At 54.5% G+C, this 25288-nt stretch overlaps 2 protein-coding genes across 2 annotated transcripts; both read right to left on the bottom strand.

Annotated features, from left to right (window-relative positions):
* Positions 1-1745: 1745 nt before the first annotated feature.
* TOR4A (torsin family 4 member A) lies at positions 1746-8883 on the bottom strand. The gene is made up of 2 exons (XM_041475148.1): positions 8608-8883; positions 1746-4684 (listed from the first exon to the last, which is right to left on the bottom strand). The coding sequence occupies exon 2, from the start codon at positions 4643-4645 to the stop codon at positions 2951-2953; it is 1695 nt and encodes a 564-aa protein (XP_041331082.1). The 5' UTR covers positions 4646-4684; positions 8608-8883; the 3' UTR covers positions 1746-2950.
* A 6753-nt stretch (positions 8884-15636) lies between these two features.
* Positions 15637-24952, bottom strand: ANAPC2 (anaphase promoting complex subunit 2). Its single transcript, XM_041475192.1, has 13 exons — positions 24934-24952; positions 23950-24679; positions 23233-23365; positions 20617-20791; positions 20393-20512; positions 19800-19917; positions 19520-19701; positions 19228-19369; positions 18409-18484; positions 17626-17829; positions 17342-17471; positions 16830-17065; positions 15637-16121 (listed from the first exon to the last, which is right to left on the bottom strand). The coding sequence occupies exons 1-13, from the start codon at positions 24950-24952 to the stop codon at positions 15909-15911; spliced, it is 2478 nt and encodes an 825-aa protein (XP_041331126.1). The 3' UTR covers positions 15637-15908.
* Between the last annotated feature and the right edge of the window lie 336 nt (positions 24953-25288).

Raw genomic sequence — 25288 nt, 5'->3', positions numbered from 1 at the left:
AGCAGCACTCGGGGAGCTCAGGGACCAGGCAAGCCCAGCAAGGCTGGGGTGATGCTGTGTGACAGAGCTCTGGTCCTGGGCCATCACACCTTCCCATGGTGAGGGAAATCCCAGGAGGACTCAGCCTGGCAGCCAGGCTGGCCCCACCAGCCAGCCCCCTTCTCTGCAGGCAGCTTCAGACAGGCTGCTTTGATTGAGGGAGGCTGCTGAGGATTAGGTCCTTTTTAGGAATATTTAAATCCAAAGCTCTTTTCCCTGAGGCAGCTGAAGTTATCCAGAGCTCCTGCAGAACGTGCACCCACCCACCTTCCTGTGGCTGGAGCTGGGCACGTCCATGGAGAAGCACAGGGCACATCCCATCCTTGGTGCAGGAGAGTCCTGGGAACCCCAGCCCCAGTTCCTGCCCAGAGTGCTCCAAGGCCTGGGGAGAGCAGTTCATAATCACTGTATGGAATAAAAAAACCCTCCCAACTCACACACCAGAGCAATTGGAGCTCCTGCCCACGGGCCCCCCTGTCCTGACCCAGCCCTGGGAAAGCTGCAGCCCAGAGTGGCCAGTGGGGACACAGTCTGTGCTCTCAAGACATGAATTATTTCCTATTCCCTCCTACCCTTCTTCCCTCTGTTACTGCCTGCTCTCCTGGGCAGTAACAGCATCCTCCTCACTACAGAGCTGTTTGTAATCACCCTGCACTTGCCCCAGGGCAAATGCAAAAAGGGAATTTGGCCCAAACCCCACTGTGGCTTTGGGATGCAGCTGCAGGGTGCAGAGTAGCTGCATGTGTCCCCACTGCTGCATGGAGCCCCAGCCAGCAGTGACAGGGAACAGCCGTCCCAGAGCTGCTGAGCAGGGATCAAACACAGGCTCTGCAGCAGAGAGGGAGCAGCCTGCCCCAAACCACTGCTCCAAGCACCACAGAGATGTGACTGACTCAGAAAGAGCTTTTGCCAGCAGAGAAAGCCTTTGGGGACAACCTAAAGAGCCATTTGAGCTGGGATTCCAGTCCTGCAGCCTATCTTCTGGCAGGAAAAGTCCTCTCCATAGCCTGGGGATTCCTGTGGTGTCTGACAAGAGCCTCCAGAGGCTGAGGGATGAGGTGGTGCTCAGGCAGCAGGAAGCTGAGCCCCACCTCTGTGCACTGAGAGGAGCTTTGTGAGACACAAAAACTCCAGCAGGTCTTCAAGGTGCACAGGGCACTCAGGAAAACTCAGGCTCAGGGAATGGCTAGGAGCCCTGATTTAGGGCAGGAGAGCCTTAGAGGGGTAGAAACAAACTCTGCAGATGCTCAGCCCCACTCAAAGTCACCCTCCCCTTTTGCACAGGCTGATGGTTGGTGTGGAGGCACCCAAGGACCTCTGGCACAACCAAACATCCCGTGGGTGGCATTTATAAACAAAAACATTGTTGAGACAATCAGAACTAACATCTGTCCCTCTCCCAGCTGGAGGAGGAGGGGAATCCTGGTCCCTGAGTTGTTTCTCATCCAGGATAAAAGCATCCCAAATGTCTTAGCAGTAAGCTCAGCTTACTGCTTAAGTTAAGCTCTCTAAGCTGTGGAAACCAGCTCCCACACGATGGTTTTTGAGGACACGTAAATTTAGGAAGTGGCTTGGATGGAGGAGCTGTGCAGCACCCAGCTTTTGGCACTCCTGCACTGTGTGGGTTTGGATTGGGCTTACCAGGGGTACATGGCTCCAGAAGGGAAATTTTGGAGGAAATCCAAATTTCAATCAAATGAAAGAAATGTACTTTCAATTCTTTTATTCAGGATAGTTTGAGTTTATTCCTGACAATAGCTCTGGAAGCTGGAGTATGTGACAGAGTCTTTGGAGACCAACAATTAGAAAGAGGTGAATCAAAACCCCAGTGCAAACATCCACAGGGTTTCTTGTCTGGGAATTCACAGCAAGCTGTAGAAATCTTGTACAAATCCACAACCTGAGAAAACAATGACATAAATACCTGCTCAGTTTTGCTCAAAACATAGCTGTGTGCTCTTCCCAAGCTGCTCCCAGGCCACATCTCACCTGGGGCTCAATGGCAAAGCCTTTCCTTGGCCTCTCAGGACTGGGAACAAGCCCAGGATTCCCACTCCATCAGCCCAAACTGTCTTTTCCAGTGTGTGTTGCTTAATATCCATCCATTGCTGCTTTGGGCTCTCTAGACAATGACTGCCCACAGTGACATGTCCCCAGAGGCAAAAAGCAGAAGAGCCCTGAGGAGGAGGTGTCACCACCAGACCTGAAACAATCCAGAGTTATTTCTGCACCATCTGGCACAGCTGAGCAGTCTCTGAGGCGAGCCCAAACACACCTGCAGGGCAGAAATCTCACTGCAGGTGCCAAAGGTGAGCTCAGGGATGAGATCAGAAGAGCAACAGCTCAGGAACAGGTCCAGAAAGTGTTCTCCTGAGGATGTGGTCACGTAGGAGCTGGGGAAGGCAGGCCTGCACATCTCGGGGGCAGGAGCACAAACTGTCCCAGTGCCAGGTGTCCAGCCCTGCCCCTGCTCTGCACACACCAGCCAGGACCAGGGAAAGCAAAGAGCTGTGAGCCTGGAGAGAGTGAGACACATGAGGTGACATATTCTGCAGGGGCAGTGACCCAGGGATTGTTCCATCCTATTTATATCCTGCAGCTTTTGATGACACCTCCAAACTCCTTAATGACAAGAATCCCAAATGAGAATGAGGAACAAAGCATCCTGCACTTATTGGGAGGTGGCTCCAGCTTCCTTGCCCTTCCTGTTCCACAGAACATCAGAAAAAGTGAAGTCTCTGGAGGAGAACAGGGACCAGGTAGTCCAGGCTGCCACCCCTCTGCCTGGCCAGGGCAGAGCCAGTGCAGGGCTGAGAAAGGACACTTTGAGCACAGCCTGCTGGAACACACTCCTCATGAGCACAGAAGGTTGATAATCATGAGAGCAGGGCTTGGTCTCTGCAGTAAATCCCTACAGGAGGTTGACCTTGGCCACAACCTGCTTGCAGCCCATGCTGGAGTACTGCTTGTCCCCTGTAGTGTAGTAACTGAGCTGATTTGCCAAACTTTCAATGTGCTTCTGGTCGGGATAGAGCCCCTCCCTCCTCATCTGCTCCAGGAAGCAGTTTATGACATGCGACTTCTCCAGAAGGACGAAGGGGATGATGTCTGCAGCCTTCCACAGAGGGTGCACACTGACCAGGACTGGCTGGATGATGCTCAGCAGCTCTTCAGCTCCCCGTTGCTGATGCAGGAGCTCAGTGGATGCATTCTGGATAACGAACTTTGTGATTTCAGCACCTCCCAGGTTGCTTATTAAAATGTAGATGGCATTGAGGAACTCGTTGGTTTGATTGGGTTCAAAGAATCGGCTGAGAGTGTCCAGCAGGACAGGGGACATGAGCTCAACCTCATCCAGAATAAACAGTGGGGTCTTTTCCTCTATTTCAGCTCTGGTAACCATGTCAGAAATCTTCTTGGACAGATCTATTTCACAGGTGAGGGGAGCCACCCCACTGGGGCAGTGATGCATCACAAAGTACTGGAGCACAAAGTCATTGTCCATGACAGAGCGAAAGTGTTTGGCCAGCACCCAGCCAACGTGGCTCTTCCCAACCCCTGTGGGGCCGTTCAGAGAGATCACCAGAGGCTTGTTGTGGATGTGGGTAGCCAGATAGTCTTTCAGCAATTCCACAATACCTTCCACAGCAACCTTCTGCCCAAATACTTCCCGGTGCATGGTTTTCTCCAAACCATCCAGGTCGTATTTTTGGAGGTTATCATCCAGGTTCTCTATTGCATTGAGAATCTGGAAGAAGATAATGGCAATGAGCAAGAGGAGGCAGCGCTTTGCCTTGCTCTTCTCCTCTGCTGGGAGGTATTTTTTTGTTTTATCTGGGTAGAGAACCATCCTGGATTTCCTCCGGCTCTTTTTCCGCCTGCACTTTTTCACGGAGTAATGTTCCACAGACGTGTCAAAGGTGAAGTACTGGGAGCTCTCAAAGCCAGACTGATTAAAGAAGGACATGGAAGGGCTGTACAGGGAAGTTCTGTTCAGGGAGAGCTGCCTTTGGAGCAGCCTGGTGTGGACAAACTCGGCAGACTTTTCCCGAGGCAGCTCTAAATGCAGACGGCTTTTCTTCAGCCCCCAGTAGCGCCGGCGCAGGCGGACGAAGGCCCGCAGGGGAGAGGAAATGGAAGTGATTTTCTTGGAAGCAGCAGGGATCACAGCATCTGGTACTTCCTCTGCGTCACTCTCCGAGCAAGACGCCTCTTCTTTTGCATCACAGGGCATTTCCCCTTCCCTGTCACTATCAGTGACGGCAATCTCCCCTTCCCCATCGCTGTCGGTGACAGGAATCTCCCCTTCCCTGCCACTGCCACTGCCTGGAATCTCCCCTTCCCTGTCACTGCCAGGAATGTCCCCTTCCCCATCACTGGAACTGCCCTGTCTCTCTCCTTCCACGCTGTCCTCAGTGAAGACAATTCCTGGGTCACAAGGAGCCTCTTCTTTTGTGCTGCTCTCAGCACAGGGCACCTCTCCTGCATCCTCCACTGCTCCAGATGTGTCTCCTGTGGGATTGCTCTCCATGCAGAGCATCTCCACCCCCAGATCACTGAGGACACTTTTTCCATCCACCTGAGAGCAGGGCAGCTCTTCCTCCATGTCTTCTGGTTCTTACAGCCCATTCACATCATCTTCTTTCTAAAAAGAAAAGGAATTATGTAAAATCAACCTTCCTAATATCAGGAAGTGACCAATAACAGTGGAATTAGACAGATATCCCCCTTTCTAATGGGCAGAAACCTGCAGCAACCAGCAATGGCAAGGTGGCAGAGACTTTCAGACCTAAGCTGACTTTCTGGAAGTTGGGAGAGATGTGCAACACTACAGATGAAATTCACAGAATTCTGAGCACCCCCAGCTCCCTCAGTCATTCCTCAGTGTCAATTAATGCAAAGTGATGTTATAACACAAACCCAACCCAGCCTTCAGATGCAGAAGGGAAGGTCAGAGCTGGCTGGGGCCAAAGCCAAAGGCTCTGCTGTGAAAACGAGGCAGGACAGCAGGACAGACTGAGCCATGCTCTGAACCACAGCTGCCCAGTCCTCTTTCCCTACACCTGCTAAATTCAAGGAAGACACAAAGCCCCACCTCTGTGCCAGCACATGCACACAGGCACGTACACACCCTGTGGGGAGTCACTCGTCCACCCACAGACACCTCTCGGGCTGTGGGAGTAACTTGCTGTGGTTGCCATCCTGGCTGTGGTGGCACCTCCTAGGGAGGATTTTCCTGGCTGTGCTGATGGATGTGCCTGGCAGGGAGGTGAGATGAGAGCTGCCCTGGATGGGAAGGCTCAGAGTGGCTGCAGAGAGCCAGCGTGGCTGTGCCTGAGCCTGCCAGCAGCACATGGCTGCGGGGAGAGGAATGGGGCAGCCCCACAGAACCCCAACCCTGCCACCCCCATGGTCCTTCTGTACCCTCTGTGCCCACACCCCTGGACATGCAGGAGGGACACAGGGGCTGCCCCATGAGACCCTGGAGCTGCACAGGAGAGCTCAGGGACATGGTCATCCTGGGATAACCATCTGAATGGACAAACCTCAGCTGGCAACAAGAAGGAGAGGCCAGAGGGATGTGACAAGAGGCACAGACCCAGCAGGGAACGCCTGGCAGAACACAGCTCTGCAGGCTGGATGCAGCCCCATGTGCTGCCCTGGCCCTGCCTGGCACAAGGCTGGAGGTGGCAGAGGCTGTGTCATGGTGGAAGGGCACTTTTCTGACACCTCTGGACTGCAGCAGGGCTGACACAAGGGACAGTTTGCTGCTGTGGCACTGCCAGCCCCAGAGCCCGGAGCCAGCACAGGCAGCGTGAGGAAATGCCACTTTCATCAGCCATCCTTAAAAATCAACACCAGGTCTTGCCAAAGGCACCACGACCCTGGAGGGAGCAGGGAGGTCGGGAAGTTTGTTATTAACTCGCTGCAGCTCAGCAGGAAGCCACCAACCTGCACGAAGTCACGCTCTGGACGAGGCTTTACTTCCCCTGCGCAAAGCGGCTCCGTCACCCACCGAGCCCCAGGGCACCCCGGGGCTGTGGGGGAGCCACGGGCCCTGGAAATGCTCCCTCTGCCCCCCTGCTTCACCCCACACCTGCCCTGGCTGCTCTGAAATGCAAAGCTTCACTCCCACTCTGTGCACAAGCTGATTTCGGGACGTGTGAGGGCAGCCAGTGAGCCCAGCCATCATTGCTGGAGCTGCCACTGCTGGCAGCAATTAACCCCGAGTGCTAATTGCTGACCTAGATCCTGACCCTGTGCAGGGTTTGGTGTGCAAAGACAAAACCAGCCAGATGGGATCTGGCAAGGAGGCCCTGAGGCAGCACCAGGAAGAAGGGCTGGATGCCACCATCACTGCGATGCCACCCAAAGGATGCCACCGGGAGCCCTGGGCTGTCCCCACACCACCTGCAGTCACAGCCTTGCTCCTCTCCATCCAGCATCACCTTGCTCACATAGTGCCTGCAGCTCCCCAAAGGGACAGCTGTCACCAAAGCCACTGGGGAGCAGCCCCTGCAGCTCAGACCAGCATGGGCTCAAGGGATCAGGGACACCACAGAGCTCAGCCAGGGATCAGAAAACCCTCCAGGCACTGACAAACATCTCCACAAGCACAGGGTGATATTTTCTCAGCCCCAAGCCCTTGCAGGTGAAGAGGGGGTTGGTTAAATGCCAGGGAAGAGACTATGGAAATTTACAGGAAAAGTTTTAGAGAACAGAAGGATCACAGAATTATGGAATAGTTATGGCTGGATGGAACCTTCAAAGACCATCTCCTTCCAAACTCCTGCCATGGGCAGGGACACCTCCCACCAGCCCAGGCTGCTCCAAGCCCCATCCAACCCGACCTGGAGTGGGGGCAGCCACTCTGGGCACCCGTGCCAGGGCCTCACCATCCTCAGTTCTCAGAAACTTCCTTATCTCTACTCTAAAGCCACTGTATTCTATTTAAAACCATCACCTCTTGTCCTGTCATAACAGGACCTGCTTTTTTTCTCTCTTTTTCATGGGCTCCCTTCAAGGCCTGGGAGGCTGCTCCTGGCAGGGAAACACAGGACACCCCAAGCACTCCCCATGGACATTGCCAGGCCACAGTCAGGTGCTGCTGCAGCTGAAACACGGAGTGATGTGGCTGCTCAGAGCCCAGAGCCTGCTCTGCCACTGCCACGTCCATGCAGAGAGCCCAGTGCCCCTGCAAGACCCGTGGGGAATGGTGAGGACCGAGTGCTCGCCAGCTGGGAGGTGTTCAAGATCCTCTTCCCAAAAGCCCACCAGCACATCCATCCCATCAGTGTGGGATGCCCAACCCTCCAGATGAGCCGAGCAAGGCAGGGTGGAAGGACAAAACCCCATTCTGAGCAAGGAATCTGTCCAGTCATGAATGTAATAACCCTGCTAATGCCATGACTCAGTCCCTAATACCTGCTGGTATTTACATAGGACTGGAAGTTTCTAAGAGCAGCTTTTGCACACTCAGTGTCAGGTCCGGGCTGCGCAGGAGGCTGTGCCAGCCTGGAATGCTGCACTTTCGGCAGCTTAATTTACTATTTGGTGAAAACAACAGGAGAGAGAAGGCAAGAATTCAGACTGCAGCATCCCAGTGTTCATGTAAACACTGCTGATCTCTGTTCTGTGCTGAGCCTGGACACCACAGGAAAACTTGCACTTGGAAACACTCCTGGGAAGCCTCCAGCTTTCCTGCTGTAGCTCTTGCAGTGTTTGCATTCGTGCACCCTGCTGCTCCAAAAAAACATTTCCACAACAGAGGCGCCTGTGTGGGCAGCTGGGGGCAGCCTGGGAGAGGGGAGCGGGATGGGGACAGCCCCGGGCAGGCGGCAAAGCCCTGGTGGCAGGAGAGGCCAGCGGAGAACCGCAGCCTGGGTTAAAGTACCCCCGGCTGGGGAGGCTGCACCCGAGCTCAGCCTCTGTGGATGAGCAAAGCTGCTGGGAAAAGGGAACAGCTGGGAAATTCTAAGGATTGATATCCCGCACCCCCAGCTGGAGCCAAACCCTCCATCCAAAAGGGAACATTTCCCTGGGGAAGGTGGCACAAAGCAGCCCCTTGCTGTGGGGGCTGCAGATAAGGGGGTCAGTGGCTGGGAGGAGAACCCCGGAATGTCGGCAGAGGCCAGCACGGCCCCGGCACCCCGAACCGCAGCTGCCCGGGGGCCCCGTCTGGGAAGAAGCCGAGCAGCGCGGTTTGACTCTCGGCGGGTGCAGGCGCCCACCCTCCCCCGCACACGGCGCAGGGTGACAGCGGCGACAGCCAGCAGCCCCCCGACAGCCCGTTCGCCACCAAACCCCACCAGCCCAGCCCCAGGTTTTGCCAGGCCCCGAAGCCAAGTCCAAAGGGAAGGACAGCAAGCGGCGGGGAAGAGCCTGAAGCATCCCAAACCATCGGGAGCAAGAGCATCCCTGGAAAACCGAGGCGGCTTTTGCTGGAAAGCAGCGACTGGGGACGAGCAGAAGGCGGTGGCAGGGATGGAGCTGGAAGTAGCCCTGGGGTGCCCTGGTGACCTCTGCAGGGTGGGGAGCAGGACGGGGAGCCGATGCCAGCGCAGTTACCCGCGGTGTCCCCTCGGCGCCGGTCACCGGCGCTTCCCTCCGCCCGCCGAGCGCAGCCTGCGGCCTCGGACGGGCCGGCAGCTCCTCTGTGGCCGCTCTCATCCGTACAGAAACCAGCCCCGGAGAGGAAATGGTGAGGAGGAGTGGCCCTGGGCGGCACTTCCTTCTCGCCTGCCATGGGGTGGCCGCTGCCGGCCGGTTCCGTGTCCCCGTCCTGCCCAGAGCCCTCCCCGGCCGCTGCCGTCACGGCGGCACCGTGCGAGCGGACACGGGCAGCGGCGTGAGCTCATCGCCCGGACAGCCCCGGAGCCCGGGCCAAACACCCCCACCCTGGGCGCTGTGGTCGTTAGTCATTAGCCCGGAACCCTCACCCTAAAGGTCAAGGCGGTGACGCTGCCAGGAGGGTTCACTGGGGCTGGTGCGGTGCTTGGCTGCTTCCCCTTGCCAACAGGAGAAACAGGGAGTCAGTCTGCGGGGAAGGAGTGAGTCCGTAAAAAATAACGAGTCTGGAAAAAGCAGCAAGTCCAGAGTAGCTGGTTGGACCCTGGGCAGGTCCTGACTGCAGCCGCTCCTGCTCTGCTGCCGCGGCCCTGCCGCAGCTCTTGGCCCTTGGCTGCTCTGCCCAGGCAGCTCGGGGACACGGGGACAGCCAGGGCTGCACGGCGCCCGTGGGACCAGGTCCTGGTGTGGGCACAGAAACTCCCCGGGGAAAACCACTTCATGCCTCCGGAGCAGGAAGCAGCGGGGGTTTTCCTCACCCAACAGAGCAAAAGTTCATCACGGGCTCCTCCTCACCTGCACTCCCCTTTCCTTCAGCTCTGATAAAGAACGCCCTGGCACGTCCCCCCTCTCACCTGCACTCGCACCACCTGGCCAAGGCTTTTTCCCCAAAACAAGCCGAATTTGGTAAAGCCAGATAAGCCCAAAGCGAGCTCTTGCTGGTATTTCAAGTTCCTGGTTTTTGATAGCCCTAAGCTGGGACCTGCATCCTGCAAGCCCAGCTGCACAGGACCAAAAATAAGGGGGGAAACCCCCGAATCTGAGGGGTTTTGGTGCAGCACAGTGCAGATCCCACCCCGGCTGTGATGCTCACTATTCCCCCCACTTCAGGGGAGGGGATTCTCTGAGCGAGTCTCCCCAGCCCCGTGCCAGGCAGCTGCATGTGCCTCTGCTGTGGCCAGCGGGATTTGCCTAACAAATCCTTGCAAATGTGGCGATTTCTGTGTCAGGCAGGCACAGGGGCCCAGCTGGAGCTGACACTCAGCAGCTGGGAGCTGCCCTCGGCGTCGGAGGCCGGGCAGGGCTGACCCGAAGCAGAGATCCCATTAAGAGGAGCTTGGCAGGTGGTTTGGGAGCAGCCATGAAGGAAGATGCTCCTCTAGCTAATTCAGGTGTTTGAGAAGGAACAGCTTCCCCCAAACAGAGTTGTTGGGGACCACTAAAAACCCCCCAAACACAGTGCCCCTCAAAGGTCTGAAAGATTCAGCATTAGAGAAGGAAGAAGCTGCCATGCCCCTCAAGGGCTGCCAGTGAACCTGAACAGCCCAACAAAAACTGTTCTGCTCTGTCTGGGAAGGAGCTTGAGCCATTGCAGCACTCCATGGGGGTAATGGGGGGACAGAAAACCCCCAGAACACAGCAGGAAACCCAAGGAGGGTGGAAGATGCACAGCCTGCCCTGGAAAAGGGGGTTCTAAACTCCTCCTGAGCTAAAGGCAGAGGGTGACCACATCCTGGTGACAGTGGGGAGGTGGGATGGACCTGCCTGGGACCCCGTGGTGCTGGTGGGGCTGGATGGCACGTGGGGATGAGGATCTTGGCCACTGCCAGCCGTGGAGTGACCACACAGGTGACAAGGTGATGCAGGGCTGGGGACACTGTCCTGGTGTTGCTGCCAACTCCAAAATCACAGGTTGGGTCTGGAGTGGCTGCCGAAAAATGCTGGGGAGCACCTGGGGAGGATAGGGGCATCGATGGCATCAGAAGGTATCTGTCCCATGTGGGGACAAGGAGGACAGGACAATGGAAAACCTGCTTATGTTCCCAAATATCCCCTTGAGCTGCTCCTGGCCCTGGTGTGGGGGCTGTGTCCCCCCTCCCCGTGGGGCTTTGGGGACCTCCAGCACCCCAAATTAGAGGAGACAAGCTGTTGTGTCCTGTGGGGAGGGGACACACTGGGGGGACATGCAGGCACAGAGGTAATGGCTTTTGGGGGGTTCTTTTTCATGGGGGCAGTGCCATGGGGTGGGGGCTGCATGGGGCAGGGCCATGGGGGTGCTGCAGGTGAGGGATGTGTGGACATGGGGGAGCTGTGCCTTGGGGGGCACTCGGGGGCATCAGGGCACGGGGGCCTGTGGGAGCAAACTGGGGCCACCATCCCTGTCCCCCAGGGCCTTGGGGCCACCTGCCCTGTCCCCCAGGGATTTGGGCCACCTGCCCTGTCCCCCAGGGCCTTGGGCCACCATCCCTGTCCCCCAGGGATTTGGGCCACCATCCCTGTCCCCCAGGGCCTTGGGGCCACCATCCCTGTCCCCCACGGCCTTGGGCCACCATCCCTGTCCCCCAGGGCCATGGGGCCACCATCCCTGTCCCCCAGGGATTTGGGGCCACCATCCCTGTCCCCCGTGTCCCGGCGGGTGCCGAGGCCGGGCCCCCCCGGCTGGGCCCCGCGGGCAGGAAACGGGTGCGGGGCCAGGATGGGGACGAGAGGTGCCACAGCCCCTCCTGCGGCCTCGGATGCAAATCCTGCACAAACAGAGCCTCTCCCACACGGAGAGAGGCCAGAGAATGTCCCAGGGAGAGGGGAACGGTGCCCTGAGCCGAGATTTTGGTGCCAGTCTCTGACTGGTACCAGTGCTTTGGGCACCCCTGGCTTTGGTACCCACCAGGAGGCATCGCCGGAGCTCGGGTGGCACCAACTTATGTGACAATTTTTGGGTTTTCCTGCAAGGTCTTGCGCATTACCTATTTAGCCAGAACATTTCTAGGGCTGAGGAACAGCAGCTGCTTTCCAAACGTGGGCAAATCCCCCCCGTGTGCCCTGGGAAACCAGAATTAGGTGAATGAAGCACCCAGGATCCCTTTGGGGAAGGTGTGAGGTGCTCAGAGCTCAGAATAGGACCAGAGTGAGACCCAGCAGCTCCAGGATGGAGTGTACCGTATTTGCAGCACTGGCCTTGCCCAGAGAAACTCTGCAAAAAAAGAGGAAAACTGGTAAAAAAAGAAACTGAAAGCAGCTGAAGAGGTCACGGGCTTGGAGGCAGCAGAAAAATGGATGTAGAGATCAGAAATATGGCCCATGGATGTGAACCCTGCAGTGGGCAGGGAGCCCTGGAGCTAAAAGTGAGAGGCTGCAAGTGGAGAAGGGGAAATGGGGCTGGGGTTGGGACACAGGAGGACCCCCACAGGCTCTGACCTTGAACCAGCCCCTCCTGCAGCCCCAGACAGGGAAGAATAAAAGAATATCATAAAATAATGTGATCCATGGTGGGCAGGATCCACACAGGAAGTCAGCAGCCCCTGGCAGGGGTGGAGGATCCAGCCCTGGAGGGTCATTCCCAGACCCAAAGATCTTTTTTCCAAGCATGGATTTGCCCTTTTGTAGTGTGATCCCCCAGCTCCACGGCCACATGAGCTCTGGATTGGGCTGGTGGGTGGATTTTTTCCCTTTCACCTCACCCATCTTATGTTGATCTGCCCTGAATTGCTGCTGCTGATCCCTGGGCTCCTCCTGAAGCATCAGCTCTCCTAAATCCTAAATCCAGTGTAAATTCCCTGGATGCATTCTTGGGGCCATCAAGCCAGACCCCTCATTCTTCCCAATCTCATTCTTAGCAAAACTTTCCAGCTTCTGTGAGCAGCTCTAACACTTCCTGAATAACCCAAACAGTTTATCCCTGGGCTGGGAATGTCCCCCGCAGGGACACCGCATCCTGCCTGCGTTATCATGACCCTTCCAAACAGTTTATAAATAGACCAAGGTAAATGAGGGGAGTGCTCTGTCTCAGAGGATTTTTATCTCATTTCTTGTTTTCAAGACATTCAAGGATGGGTCAGATGATCACTCCTAAAACTCAAGTTGAATCTGCTGCTTCTTTCTCCTCCAGTTGAGCTCCATCCCTACCTTGCTAAAACAGTAAAAAAGAGGTAAAAGCTAAGAAAAAGGGGCTTGGCATTGACCAAATGGAAGGTCATGGTCCTGCCATGAGGCACCATCCAGGCCCAGCACCAGGCAGTGGGAGAGGGCAGGGACCAGCACTGCTACACTGTGGGAAGTTGTGGCTCACACTGCTTTGGAAAACAGAAGGGGTACATCTCGGAAAAAAATGGAAAATTTGGGAAATAATATGGAAAATATGGAGAGCAGTGAGTGCCTGCAGCAGTCCTCCTGTCACCAACAGTGTCCCACCACCAGCATCCCCCAGGGCCATCGATACCACCTCATGTCACAAGTGGTGACTGGGGAAAATCACTGTTACGCCTTCCCAGGGTCCCCAGCAGGGTCTGGATCATCCACCAAGGGCTCTGTAAAACACCCCCAAAGAACTGGAGCCATTCCCAAGCATCCAAGGAGTAAAGAAGTGTCCAAGGCCAGGCTGGACAAGGCTTGGAGCAACCATGGGCTAGTGGAAGGTGTCCCTGCCCATGGAAGAGGATGGAATGAGATGAGCTTCAATGTCCTTTCCAACCCAGGCCATTCTGTGAGTCTATGGTTCTGTGATTTTATGTGCATTTTTGAGCCTTCCTTCCTTTCTTCCTTCCTTCCTTCCTTCCTTCCTTCCTTCCGGGAGTGATTTGCAAAGGTGACAGCCCTGGGACAGCAGACACAGCTCCAGCCTGAAGCAATAAGGCTGCACAGCAAGTGGCACAGGGAACAGCACAAAGCCCTTTTCTCTCCCCAGCTTCCTCTGTTCACTCTGAAAAAAATCACATTTCCAGCTTGTTTCAATTAACTGTAAGACTTTTATATTCCATGAAGGCTGAGGCAGTCATTAAACCCAAATTTTTCCTGTTGTAACACTTTGAAACAACCACACCACAGCTCAGCTGGTGGCTCTGGCTCTGCCAGGCCGGGACCTCCCATGGGCAGAGAGGTGACACCAGGTCCCCTCAGTGGTGGCATTGCTCATCCTTTGGCTCACGATGGACAAACTCATCACACCCCACCGGTCCAGTCCTTGGAGCAGCATGAGCGAGCTGGGAAAAGTCAGGATGGGAATGATGCCCATCCCCTGCCCTTCCAGGGCACAGCCACGGCTTTGGGAAGGGCAGGGAGCGTCCCTCATCTCATCCCAGTCTGGGAATGCTGCTGGGATGGGCTGCAGGACACACTCACTGCCCCACAGCCCCTGCGCTGGGGGTGAGGAAGCACCACAGAGCAATAAATCCACCTGCACAACACGTAAATAAATCAATGTTTTTGCATCCATGAGCAAAGCAAACACAGCCAAGGCCCTGAGTCACCCTGGGCTGTGTCCCAGCAGTGGCTCTGGCTCTGTGGTGAGTGGGGACAGCCCTGCTGCCAGCTCTGCTCCAAACTGGCAGCTGCTTTGATCTCCCCACATCAAAAAGAGCCTTTTCCCTGCCCTGTCACAGCCACAGCACCCCCAGACACTCCATGAGACATGCTGTGGGATGGGGCTGGCACACCCTGGGCTGGCAGACACTGACCCCACTGACCCTCTCTGCCTGCCCTTCCACATCCTTCCATGTGCTCAGTTCCTTCATGAAAAAAATATAAAGAAAAAAGTCGGGAGAGGTCAAAGTAGAGAACAGAGAGGAGGAAAGGGAAAAGTTCCTTGGGTACTCAGGCATGGATGTCCATCCTTTCCCTGCTGATGCCATCATGGATTTGCAGCCCTTTGGGGTTTTTTGGCTTTACCTGAAGTAATCACAGACTGGGGTTTATTCAGTTATCACCAGATCCTCTTCAGAACAAGGAACCTTCACAACAGGATGCACCAGGTTCCCAGTGCCCCAGGGGAATAAAGAAATTGTGCTTTATCCACAGAGGAAAACACCAACGTGCCCAAGGGGGACAGAACTGCTGCACCCTGCTGCCTGCAGCTGCAGGAGAGATGCCCCAGGGACTCGTGGGCTTTAGGTACTGGAAAATAAGGTTCAGTGTTAAACAGGGGGTGATTTCTGTGTTCCACAGGTCTCTCACACCTGGATGGAAGGCCACACTCACAGCTGCTCCTGTGTCTTACCTGTGGCTCTGTTAATTCTCAATTCCAGCTGCCACAGCACCCACAGGCTGGGACTGAAGATGCAGCAGAGAACGAGAAAGACTCCTTGGGCTGAGGAAACTCACTGGGTGCTTCACAGAAAACATCTTTTTAGTAAAAGCCAGATTTTCCCAGCATATTCCTCCTGATGAACAAAACCCATGTAGAAAGCAGGACTGAGGGAGCCTGAACACCCTGGAGGGGGGATGTGATGCAATCCTGAAACTGCTCCACAGCTGGGTGGGAGGCACAGTGTTTAACCAGGAGCTCTGGGATTATCCCATCCCATTTCCTTGTGTGCTGCCAAGAACTCCGAAGCTCCCCAGGACTGACCCTAAGGGCAGCCCCATGGTGGTGGGACACAGACCTGTGCCAGGACAAAGCAATCCCACCAGGGGCTGGAAAATCCACTGGATCTCCTCCAGGACTAACCAGCTTGCCCTGAAGAACTGCTGCATCTCATCCATCTAAAGCATTCTTTATCCCACAATAAAATTATTCCACACAATTTATAACTCCCAAACAAGGGCACCCTGGAGTTGTTCCCTCCCTGTCAGAGGCAGCACCAAGCCTTGTTTTTGGGCAGGGTCTCACTCATCACATCCAGCTGCAAGACACTGCTTTAGCCACACACAGAGCCCCGGGCAGCAGCTGGAGCCAACAGTCCCCTCCCAAAACCTCCTGGAGCTGCACATGGAGACCCAAGGAAAGGGGGACAGTGCCTGGCAAACTGAGGAGTTTCCTGCCTGTCCTTCCAGTGTGGGGAGGTGCCAAGAGGAAAGAAAAGAGTTGGCACCATTGGAAAAAGGAGCCTACTGTTATTTATTAACCAGGGAGGTGGGCCCAGTCACTCACATAGGGGAGGAAGGAATGTGGGGAGCAGACCCAAACACTGTGGGGTGTCCAGGTTGCTGCTGAGTTGCCTCCATGTGGAAAGTGTCACCTGCTTGGGGAAGGGGGTACAGCAAAGCCCCAGGGCAGAGAACCCCCAGCAGGACACTGAGAGCTGGTGGCACTCTGGAGCAGGGCTCAGGCACAGGCAGGAGTGCCCAGGGCGGGCAGGGACACTGCCAGATCAGTTGCAGTTCTTGGGCAGGCGATAGACCCCCCCTGAGTAGATGAGCTGCTGGTCCCGGACCTTCTTCTGGAGGAATCCCTGCAGCTCCTGGATATCGATCTCGGTGACCACGGGGCCAGTCATCACAAACATCTTGAGCATGCTGTGGATCCTCTCCAGGGACAGGCTCTCCAGGTTGGTCAGCATGGCCTGGATGTACGTCCAGAACAGCTGCAGAGGACACAGGCCACAGTGAGTGACTGACACTACAGCACAAAGCAAATACCCCAGAAACAAGGCACGGGTGCAGCTGGCAGTAAGTTCTGCTCTCAGCCACAGCCATGGGGTCTCTAAACAGGGCATATCCAAGAACAGCAGCAAAGTGCTGGGCAAAAAGCTAGACAGAGGGATCTGACTGCAGCACACGCATGACCCTCTGTGGATGAACACCAGCATGACAATGCTGTGTTGCACAACACAGGCACAATGTGACTCACAGGCAGGAAAGGCACTGGAAATGTCCAGGAACCACAACAGAGAGAAGGCAGAGATCCAGCTCTTAGTGCTGGGTAAGTCTTTTAGGCAATCAGAAGTGCCAAAAAGTGTTGCTCGGGTGCATCCAAACAAGTTATGACTATTTTCAAATATGAAATCATGTCTCGGACTTTTTTCTTTTTTTAAACTGAAAAAAAAAAAACGATTTGGAGATTTCCAAAAGGTTTCCTGACTCAGCAGCTGGGCACTTGTCTGGAGGGAAGGCTGTGATCCAGCACCTAGAGATTAACCATGAGATACCCACTTCACAACCCAAATGTTTGTGCTGGACTCAGCCACTTGCAGTGGAAAATGTGAGTCCATAGTGCAAATTGAATCCATCACCTTGATCAGATTCCCCAAACCCAAAATACAGGATGTTTGCATCACCACAGGGACAGGTACCTGCAGCTCCTCCTCCTTCTGGTCAGCCTGTGAGGCCATGGCAGAGTCCCCCTCCTCATCACTGTCAATCAGAACAACCTTCTCCACCTGGTCCTTCTGCTCCTCCTCAATGACAGTGAAGGTGCCCTCGGGCTCTTCCCGCAGAACTCCCTGCTGCAGCCACAGCGTCATCTTCCTCTTCAGTGAAGTCACAGGCACCTTGAGCACTTCACTCAGCTCTGTCAGCGTCCAGGTGCCTGCAGAGACCATGGAGATCAGAGAGGAGATGGAGAACTTCTCACACCCAAGCCTGCCAGGATTTGGTGGGAAGCTGGGTAAGGTGGGGAGGCACTGCCAGGAACAAGCAGAGGGGCACAGAGCTGTGGCCCTGCTGAGTGCTGGAGACCCTGTGGGAGATCCAAACCCATGCACCAGGTCTTGGTCCTCCTGCCAGAGCTCTCAGAGCCTCCAGCTGCCCAAGGAACGTGGCTTTCCCACCCATGGAAGCACAGACAGGGTTCCACAGCACTCACTCTTGGTCTGGAAGTGCAGGATGATGGCAGCATGCACAGGAGACACGGACAGGGAGAGTGTGCGATCAGCCAGCTCCACATCCAGGCTCACCAGCCCCAGGTGGTACTTCCAGTTCAGGGTCCTCATGGCCTGGGAAAAGGGGAAAGCAGCTGCTCACAGCAGATCTCCCAGCAGGAACCACTAAGTGCTGGGTTACTGCAAACCCCACTGCAGCAGCGTGGGCCAGCCAGCAGCTAAAGGGGACTGCATAAAGCTTTCATAAGGAAGGTTAAAGTGGCCTCACCTTTAATTTCTCATACTTCTTGGAATATGCTTCCATGGCTTCCTTGACCTGCTCTGGAAGCTCCAGCTTCTCCTCTTTTAGTGGTGGCCAGAACTCACTGGACAGGATAATGGCCACGAGGCTGAAGGGAGGCCTCTCCTCCTCAGGCAGCTTCTCTTCCTCATCCCGAATGTTGGCGTTAATGCGCCGCGAGTCAGCCATGTCCTGCAACAGGCACAGGAGCTGAGGTGGCTCCTTCCCTTCAGAGTCAGTGCCAACCATTACTGAAGGACAGGCTTAAACAAGGGGAACAGCATTCTCTCCACACGATGATGGAGACACTGGAAAGGACATGGTCATGTGTGTCTACTTGGAAGTCTGCTACATACTCAGAAAAATTTGTGGGACCTTAGAGGAAGGGGTTACAACTCAACGTTGCCTTCACTGGAAGCCCTCCACACCTGTGTTCTTCCTAGAGTGCTCCAAAAGAATCAAACTCCAGAGTTCCAACCCCAGAGAAGCTGGACAAGCCCAGCTCCTCAATGCCAGGATACTGCAGGAAGGACAGGACACACAGCAGCACCAGAGCAACCATTCCCCAGAGCTGATAATCCAGCCCACAGGGCTTAAAAACAGACATGATTTAAATGCACTTCTGTCTGCCTGTCACAAATCAGCCCCTCACTGGCATTCTGGAACCCCCACTTTCCTGAAAGTCCCTTTTTGGGTCACTCCTCAAGTCCCTCCCCTTCCCCAATGGGCACAAACACCCAGGACTTGAATTAAAAAAATAAAAGGAGTTACTTTTAACATGACTTCACAGTAGTGCATCTGAGCTTCACCAAACCTCAGCTTCAGCAGCTCCACGTTACGGATTTCCCTGGAAAGAGACACAGCAAGTCAGGGATGGGGCCCTTGGATGGACAAACCTCGCTTGGCCTCCACCCCTCACCACACAGCCAAAAAACCTAAGTCCCTGGCATGAGGTGCTCTTCTTAGGGAAGCCTTGCAAGGCACAGTGTCTGCCCAGGATGGCTCCTGGTACCCAAGTGAGGAACAGCCACCTCCTCTAGGCCAGCAGCTTTTTGAAGACAGAATCCCAGAATGGTTCAGGCTGGAAGGGGACCACTGGAGCTCATCCAGTTCCACCTCCCTGCTCAAGCAAGGTCCCCTGGAGCAGTCAGGGTTGTGTCCAGATGGGTTTGGAATATCTCCAGGGAAGGAGACCCCACAGCCTCTCTGGGTTCCTGTTCCACTACTCAGTCACCTCACAGCAAAGAAGTTCTTCCTCACGTTCAGGTGGAACTTTCTGTGTTTCAGAAACACACATCTTCCATCCCTTCTATTTGGGGGGGCCAACACAACGTGTGGGATGGAGCTAAGAGCGTGTCAGTGCCTCCAAATTCCTACAAGCTGCTCTATCAGCACAAGCCAAGGCAGGACTGAGCATGGAATTCTAGAGGCAAACTCAAAGCTGCAAAGCAAATAGCCAAAGGCACTCCTGGCTCCACAAACAGCCATTGACAGGACTGAGTCTGAAGGCTCTACCCTTCAGACAGCAGGTGAAAGAAAACTTGGGTGATTTGGCCATGGAAGCCCTGGGTCTGGGCACTGGGCCCTCACCTCTCAGCACTGTAGTTGAACTGGTGCAGCAGCCGGTCAGCCAGCAGCGTGCGGTACTCATTGATGAACAGGTCCTTGCTGCCGTAGATGCTCACCAGGAGGCTGATGATGTCTGAGGAGCGACGCTTGGAGCTCGATTTCCCTGGTGGAATCCAGCAGACAACAATGTGAGATTAACAGGGACCTGCCTCAGCCCAGCCCAGCTCCAGAGGACCAGCAAATGAGCTGCTCAAGGCTACAGCCCACCAGGGAAACCAGCTGGCTGCCAGGACTGCTGGGCTTGGCATCTCACCTGGATCAGCATCAACTGGGTCAGGAACCCAGTCCCCTGGCTCCGAAATGTCATCATCACTCTCCTGGCCGTTCTCCAGGGTCACTGGGTCAGCTTTGGAGAGCTCATTTGCCAGGTCCCCCGAGCCTTCAGCATCCCCCGTGAGACCGGCCACGATCTGCCGCACCGTGTCCTCCCGAGTCCTGTCAGTGGCACCAAAACAGAGCAAGGGGGAAGGGGAAGAGTGAGTGAGGGAAGGAGAGGGAAAGGGAATGTGTCAGACTGCCCCACTGCCTCCTACCTCAGATACTTCCTGATGGGCTCACAGGCGACCTCCAGGATCACCATGGAAGGGTCCAGCTCCCGCAGGGCCTTGATGGCCGAGATATACAGAGTGATGATGTCGGAGGTGTTGACTCCTACAGGAGAGGAGCAGAGAGTCAGAGCCCTGCAGCACAGAATAATGGCTTGGATAGAAGGGGTTTGGATGCTCCAAGCCCTCTGTTCTACCTGTGGTATGAGAGGAGGGGGCTTTCTGCCCTACTGCCCAAGGCAATGGGGCAGATCAGATCCATGTGCCTGAGAAACCAGTTTTGAGCATGAACAGAGGCTCAGAGCTGACAGAGGCTTAGAGTCCTGACAGTGCAAAGAAGCCTTTGCCCACCTGGACCAAAGATAAACTTTGTGCTCCTGGCCATAGTAAAAATGAGGCCAACGGGGGCTGGGATGCCATCAGCTGCTGCTACCATGCCCGCTGCAACACAAATAATGTGTGATGGGCATGGTGACTGCCCCTCACTCCTCAAAGAGGAAACTAAACCAGCTCCAAGTAGATCCCCACTCATGTCCAGACTCCTTACAGTGTCAGGACACAGACAAGAATCTAAAACCCACCAGGGTGCAGAAGTCTCATTTCCAGAGCACTTTTCAGGGAGCTGAGCAGCTGCTGTCTCTGGTTAGTCCTTTCCAGACAGAACTTGAGGTCCTCCACAGCAGGCTTTGACTCTGGGAAATCTGCAAACCAAGCAGTGATCAGGAGCAGTGCCAGGCTCTGAGGGGAGGCAGGGGGAGGCAGTGTGACACATCACCCACCCAGTCCCAGCCCAAGGGTGAAGCACCTCGGATGATGCTGAAGAGCTCCTCGATGCGCATGCTGGCGTAGATGCGGTAGAAGAACCTCTGGACATGGCAGCGCCAGCGTTTCAGGGTGCTGCTGGCTTCTGGGGAGGACTGTGCCAAGGGGCCATCCTGCAGGAACACTCTGCTGAGCCACCCAATCACCTTCTCTATCCACTGCACGACAAGAGGGAGAAACAGATGTGAATGCACAGCCACATCGTAACCCACCCCAGGCAGCCACCACAGCCGGCAGAAAGGGGCAGCTGGACCAGGACAGCATCACCCCCAGCTGCTCCTCAAATGTGCCCCAGCCTGGGCTACAGCTGGGGAAAGCCCAGCTGAAAGAACTGGAACTTGAACTCAAGATACAGGATATGGACTGTGCAGCTGGGTGTGAGAAGATAAGGGGTGACCATGGACTGAGTGCAGGCACCAGGCTCCAAAAAGGACAGGGTTTGTTCCAAAACTTGCAGCCTATTTCATGCTTGCAGAGTTTCATCCCATTCTACACCTGCAAAACTGTCCCATTCATAAGAAAATTAGCAAATTGCCCATTACACCATCCTTGCCCCAAAATTTCTATGGTTCCTGAAATCAGTGAAAAGCAAACAAGATATCCCAAGAAATCACAGACACCCAACGCAACTCAGGCATTTGAAATCCAAATACCAGCCTTGTCACTGAATTATAAAATAAAAACCTGAACAGAGAGCATAAGAAGGTTATTTTTTTATATTTGAGCTTTAGTGAGAAATATGTAATTGCCAAATTTCAAACGTACCCAATTGCAAGATCCAGATGTTTAAAATAATTTTTCCCCCTCATCAATTAGCAAATACATTCTACTTCCTGGGATAGTATTGGAATACCAATATGCTACAAGATAGTCTACTACCACTCTAATACTAGATATTAGTATTTTTTTATAGATTCTGACAGCCTGAAACAAAAATGCTAAGTCAATGTTTGCTTTGCTGATGTTTATTTTTAATTACTTGACTGAGGAAACACTGAAGAAATGCAGAAGATTTGCCAGGACAAACCTGAGTACTACAAACCTGGGCAAAACTGTGGAGAAGCTGATAAAGAATTCCCCTAAAGGACAAAAGGACAGGACTATAACTGATGCAAAGCAACAGGATTTTAAGGAATTATTATCAAAACAACCCATTCTTCCCTTGAGTTTATCTTCCCTGAGTGCTCCTGTTACAGCCTGATTGTGACCTGACACTCCAGGCAGCTGCTGCCATGCTGGCAAAGAGGCCTTGCCCTCAGCACCTTAATTTTCAGTGAGCTGTTTCTCAGTCTTCTCTGTTTAACCATTAGATTTCCAGGCCTGTGCTTTTAATTTGTTTTCCTTAAAATTACCTCTTCCTAATCCTGACATCCTCCAATACTCTAAGGCCAAACAAGAGGTGGAAGCAAGGGCAGCATCTCACGAGTGGAATGCAGTTGTGTTTTCTGTGGTTCCCTGAAAATATCCTTAAACAATCTCCAGGTCATCCAAAAGCATTTCACACGAGGTGCAGTGAAGAAAGTGTTGCACAACAACCAAAAGGAAGTAAACACAAAAAGATTCCTGATGTTTTCAGCAACAAAAACGGTTGGCATGGCAAAAAGTGAGGGATCCAGGGTGTCTGGCTTGCATGGGAACCTGGCTGCAGGCCTGGTTCTCCAGCACACGCAAAGGGAAGGTCATGTGCAAGGAGCACTGAGCTCAGGATTGTGTCCTGGAGGAGCCATAACCTGGAGAATAATTTAATTTTAAAGTCTTGATGGGTAAACAGCTCAACACAAACTTAGTTGAAATAGCAGCAAAGCAACTGGGCAGCTGCAAAGAATTATTTTAATTCTGTGTAGCCACTGGTGAGATCAATACCAGAGTATCCTCTCTCACCCTTGCTTCCAATTTTATAGGGGAATTGGAAAGAGGACTGAAAACAGCCACAGAAATTCTAATTATGGGCTCAGCTACACAGAGGGAGGACCCTCTGCAGGCCAGATGGCACTTGTTGATCTTGTGGTTTGTAAACTGGAACCACAGAAATTCCCTCATTACTACACACATCATGAGGTGAAATGTGACTGCTTCATGCTCAGGTCAGAGCAAACCTTCCTCCCCAGCATCAGCCAAAATGGGGAGTTTTAGCCACCTCTCCTGCCAGGCATGGTGGAAGTCCTAGCCCTGGACCAGGTGTTTTAAGTTGGAATCTGCTTTTAGCCTGAGCTGCTAAAAAACAACAACAGCTGCACAGCTTTATCACTCTACAATTCCCTGAAAGGTGGCTGTGCTCAGGTGGGGTTGGGCTCTTTCTCCAGATAGCACTGACAGAACCAGAGTCTCAAGCTGCACCAAGGGAAATATAAGCTGGATATTAGGAAGAAGTTTTTTACAGAAAGAGTGATAAAGCTCTGGAATGGCTGCCCAGGGAGGTGGTGCAGTCACCATCCCTGGGTGTGTTTGACAAAGCCTGGATGTGGCACTGGGTGCCAGGGTTTAGTTGAGGGGTTGGGGGTGGGTTGGACTCGATCTTGAAGGTCTCTTCCAGCCCAGTGATTCTGTGAATTCTGTGATCTCCCAAGGAGGGCCCTCACTGCCCCCACACGTGCCTTACCTCCTGGAACTCACTGAGGAAGGAGTGCTCGTACTCCCCGCGGCAGCGCTGCTCCATCCTCTCCTCGATCATCCTGTGCAGGATGGTGGTGACAGCGTCAGCACTCACCCTCTCCAGCAAATTCAGCCGGCGGCTGTGGGCACAGGGACACCGTCAGGAGCATGTGGGAGAAAAGGCACCAGCAAATCAAGAAAATCTTATAGCTGGAGGCACCACCCTCCCTGTACATTACACAGAGGCAGGCCCAGCTTGGGCCACATGCTCTGACAGCCCACACAGATGCACTACACATGTAACACATGGCACTACTGCTATTCCATCCTCCTTACAGACATTTAAAGCCATCAAAAGCTTTTTCATTTAGAAGAGTTTCATAGAATCAGAGAATGGTTTGGGTTGGAAGAGACCTTAAAGATCATCTAGTTGGAACCCCTGACACGGGCAGGGACACCTTGCACTGGTTTGCTTCTTTGTGGTCAGAGGCTCAGAGCAAGAGGAGGATATTCTCATATCCAGGGAGAGGAACTTTCTGTCTAAGGATCTGCTCTTGTTCAACCACCAGTTGAAATCAGAATGTCGAGTTCTTTACCCACCACCATGACACAGCCTGACCTCACACAGCTCCTCCTATTCTCAGGGATCAATAAAACCTGCTGCTGCTCCCCATCCATACCCCCCTTGCTCCGAGTGACAGCCACCACCCCGTGAGATACCTACAGAATGTCATTGAGCTGCTGGAACTGCTCCATGGCTTCAGGGCACCAGCACTGTTCCCTCTTGCTGCTGCAGCCTGCACAGAGCTGGCTCTCTCCTCCACCCTCTTCTGGGTCACTCTCCTGCTCAGTCTCACTCATGCTACTCTCACACTCGTTCATTCCATCTTCTCCTTTCTTCCACTGCCGCATGTATATCCTGAACGTGCGGCTGTAGAACTGCTGGATCATCTCCTGGAAGGATTTGGTCGTGGAGAAGAAGAGGATAGCTTTGAACATGGTGTAGACCTTCTCCTGCAATGTCTGAGCACCTGTGCCCAGGAGCAGGCCTGCCTTGGTCCACTGCTCCAGGAGCTCCAGGCTGTTCAGGTAGGGCTCCAGGCGGCACTTGAGCAGACTGAACGCGTCCAGGAGCAGAGCAGCGCACTGGGGCTCCTCGGCCGTGGTCTCATACTGGCCAATGCAGTTCCAGAACTCGGGGGCGATATTCGCCTGCAGGTCAGTCTGCAGCACCTCGATGAACCACTCCTCCACGACGGAGTGCAAGTCGTAGCACTGCAGCACGTCCAGGGCTGCCCGGAGCTCGGCATCCTGCAGCGGCCCGGCAGCTTCGGGCCTCGGGGCTGCCTGGAAAGCGGAGGGAACATGAGCTAAGCATTTGATGGAGCTCACAGGGACTCTGCTGTCAAACTGCACTGGGGGGATGCTGCCCCTCCATGGCGATGTACCGGGGTCTCAGCCCACCGCTGGATGCCCAGCGCCCCCTCCCAGGGCTCACACCCGTACACATCACTGCTGTCCCTGCAGGCGGCTGCTGCAGGACACGGGTGCTGGTGGAAATGCTGCGAGCCACCCTTGGCTGCCCAACTCCCTCAGACGGAGTGGGAGCAGAGCCACAGCACGGCCGAGCAAGCTGCGGCCTTTCGGTCCCACTCCTGGCTGGGGTGACAGGGAGACAGGGCGGCTGGGCCCGCGGCCCTTCCCTGACAGCCCCCAGCATACACCATCCCCGCACACCCAGGAGCCCCTTCCCCTCCTCCCCGCCCCGGGAGCCTGGGCAGTGCCAGCACCCTCTGGGGGAAGAACCTTGCCCTGAGCTCCAGCCTAACGGTGTGTCACTGGAGGTTTGGGATATATATATACACACATATACATATGTGTGTGTATGTATGTGTGAACTCGGTCTGTATTTACCTGAAGGTCGGTTGGGAGCACCTCGATGAACCACCACTCCTCCCTGGGTTGTAACCCTGCAGCCAAAACTTCCCGGGCCCGGGATGCAGCTCTGGCACACAGACCCCATCATGAGAGGGTTGGGTTGGGGGTTGTTTTGGTGCTGCTTG

Source organism: Pyrgilauda ruficollis, unplaced genomic scaffold (genome assembly GCF_017590135.1).
Source record: "Pyrgilauda ruficollis isolate IOZ18807 unplaced genomic scaffold, ASM1759013v1 scaffold34, whole genome shotgun sequence".
NCBI classification, from domain to species: Eukaryota; Metazoa; Chordata; class Aves; order Passeriformes; family Passeridae; genus Pyrgilauda; species Pyrgilauda ruficollis.
This window is presented reverse-complemented; position numbering and strand designations above follow the sequence as displayed.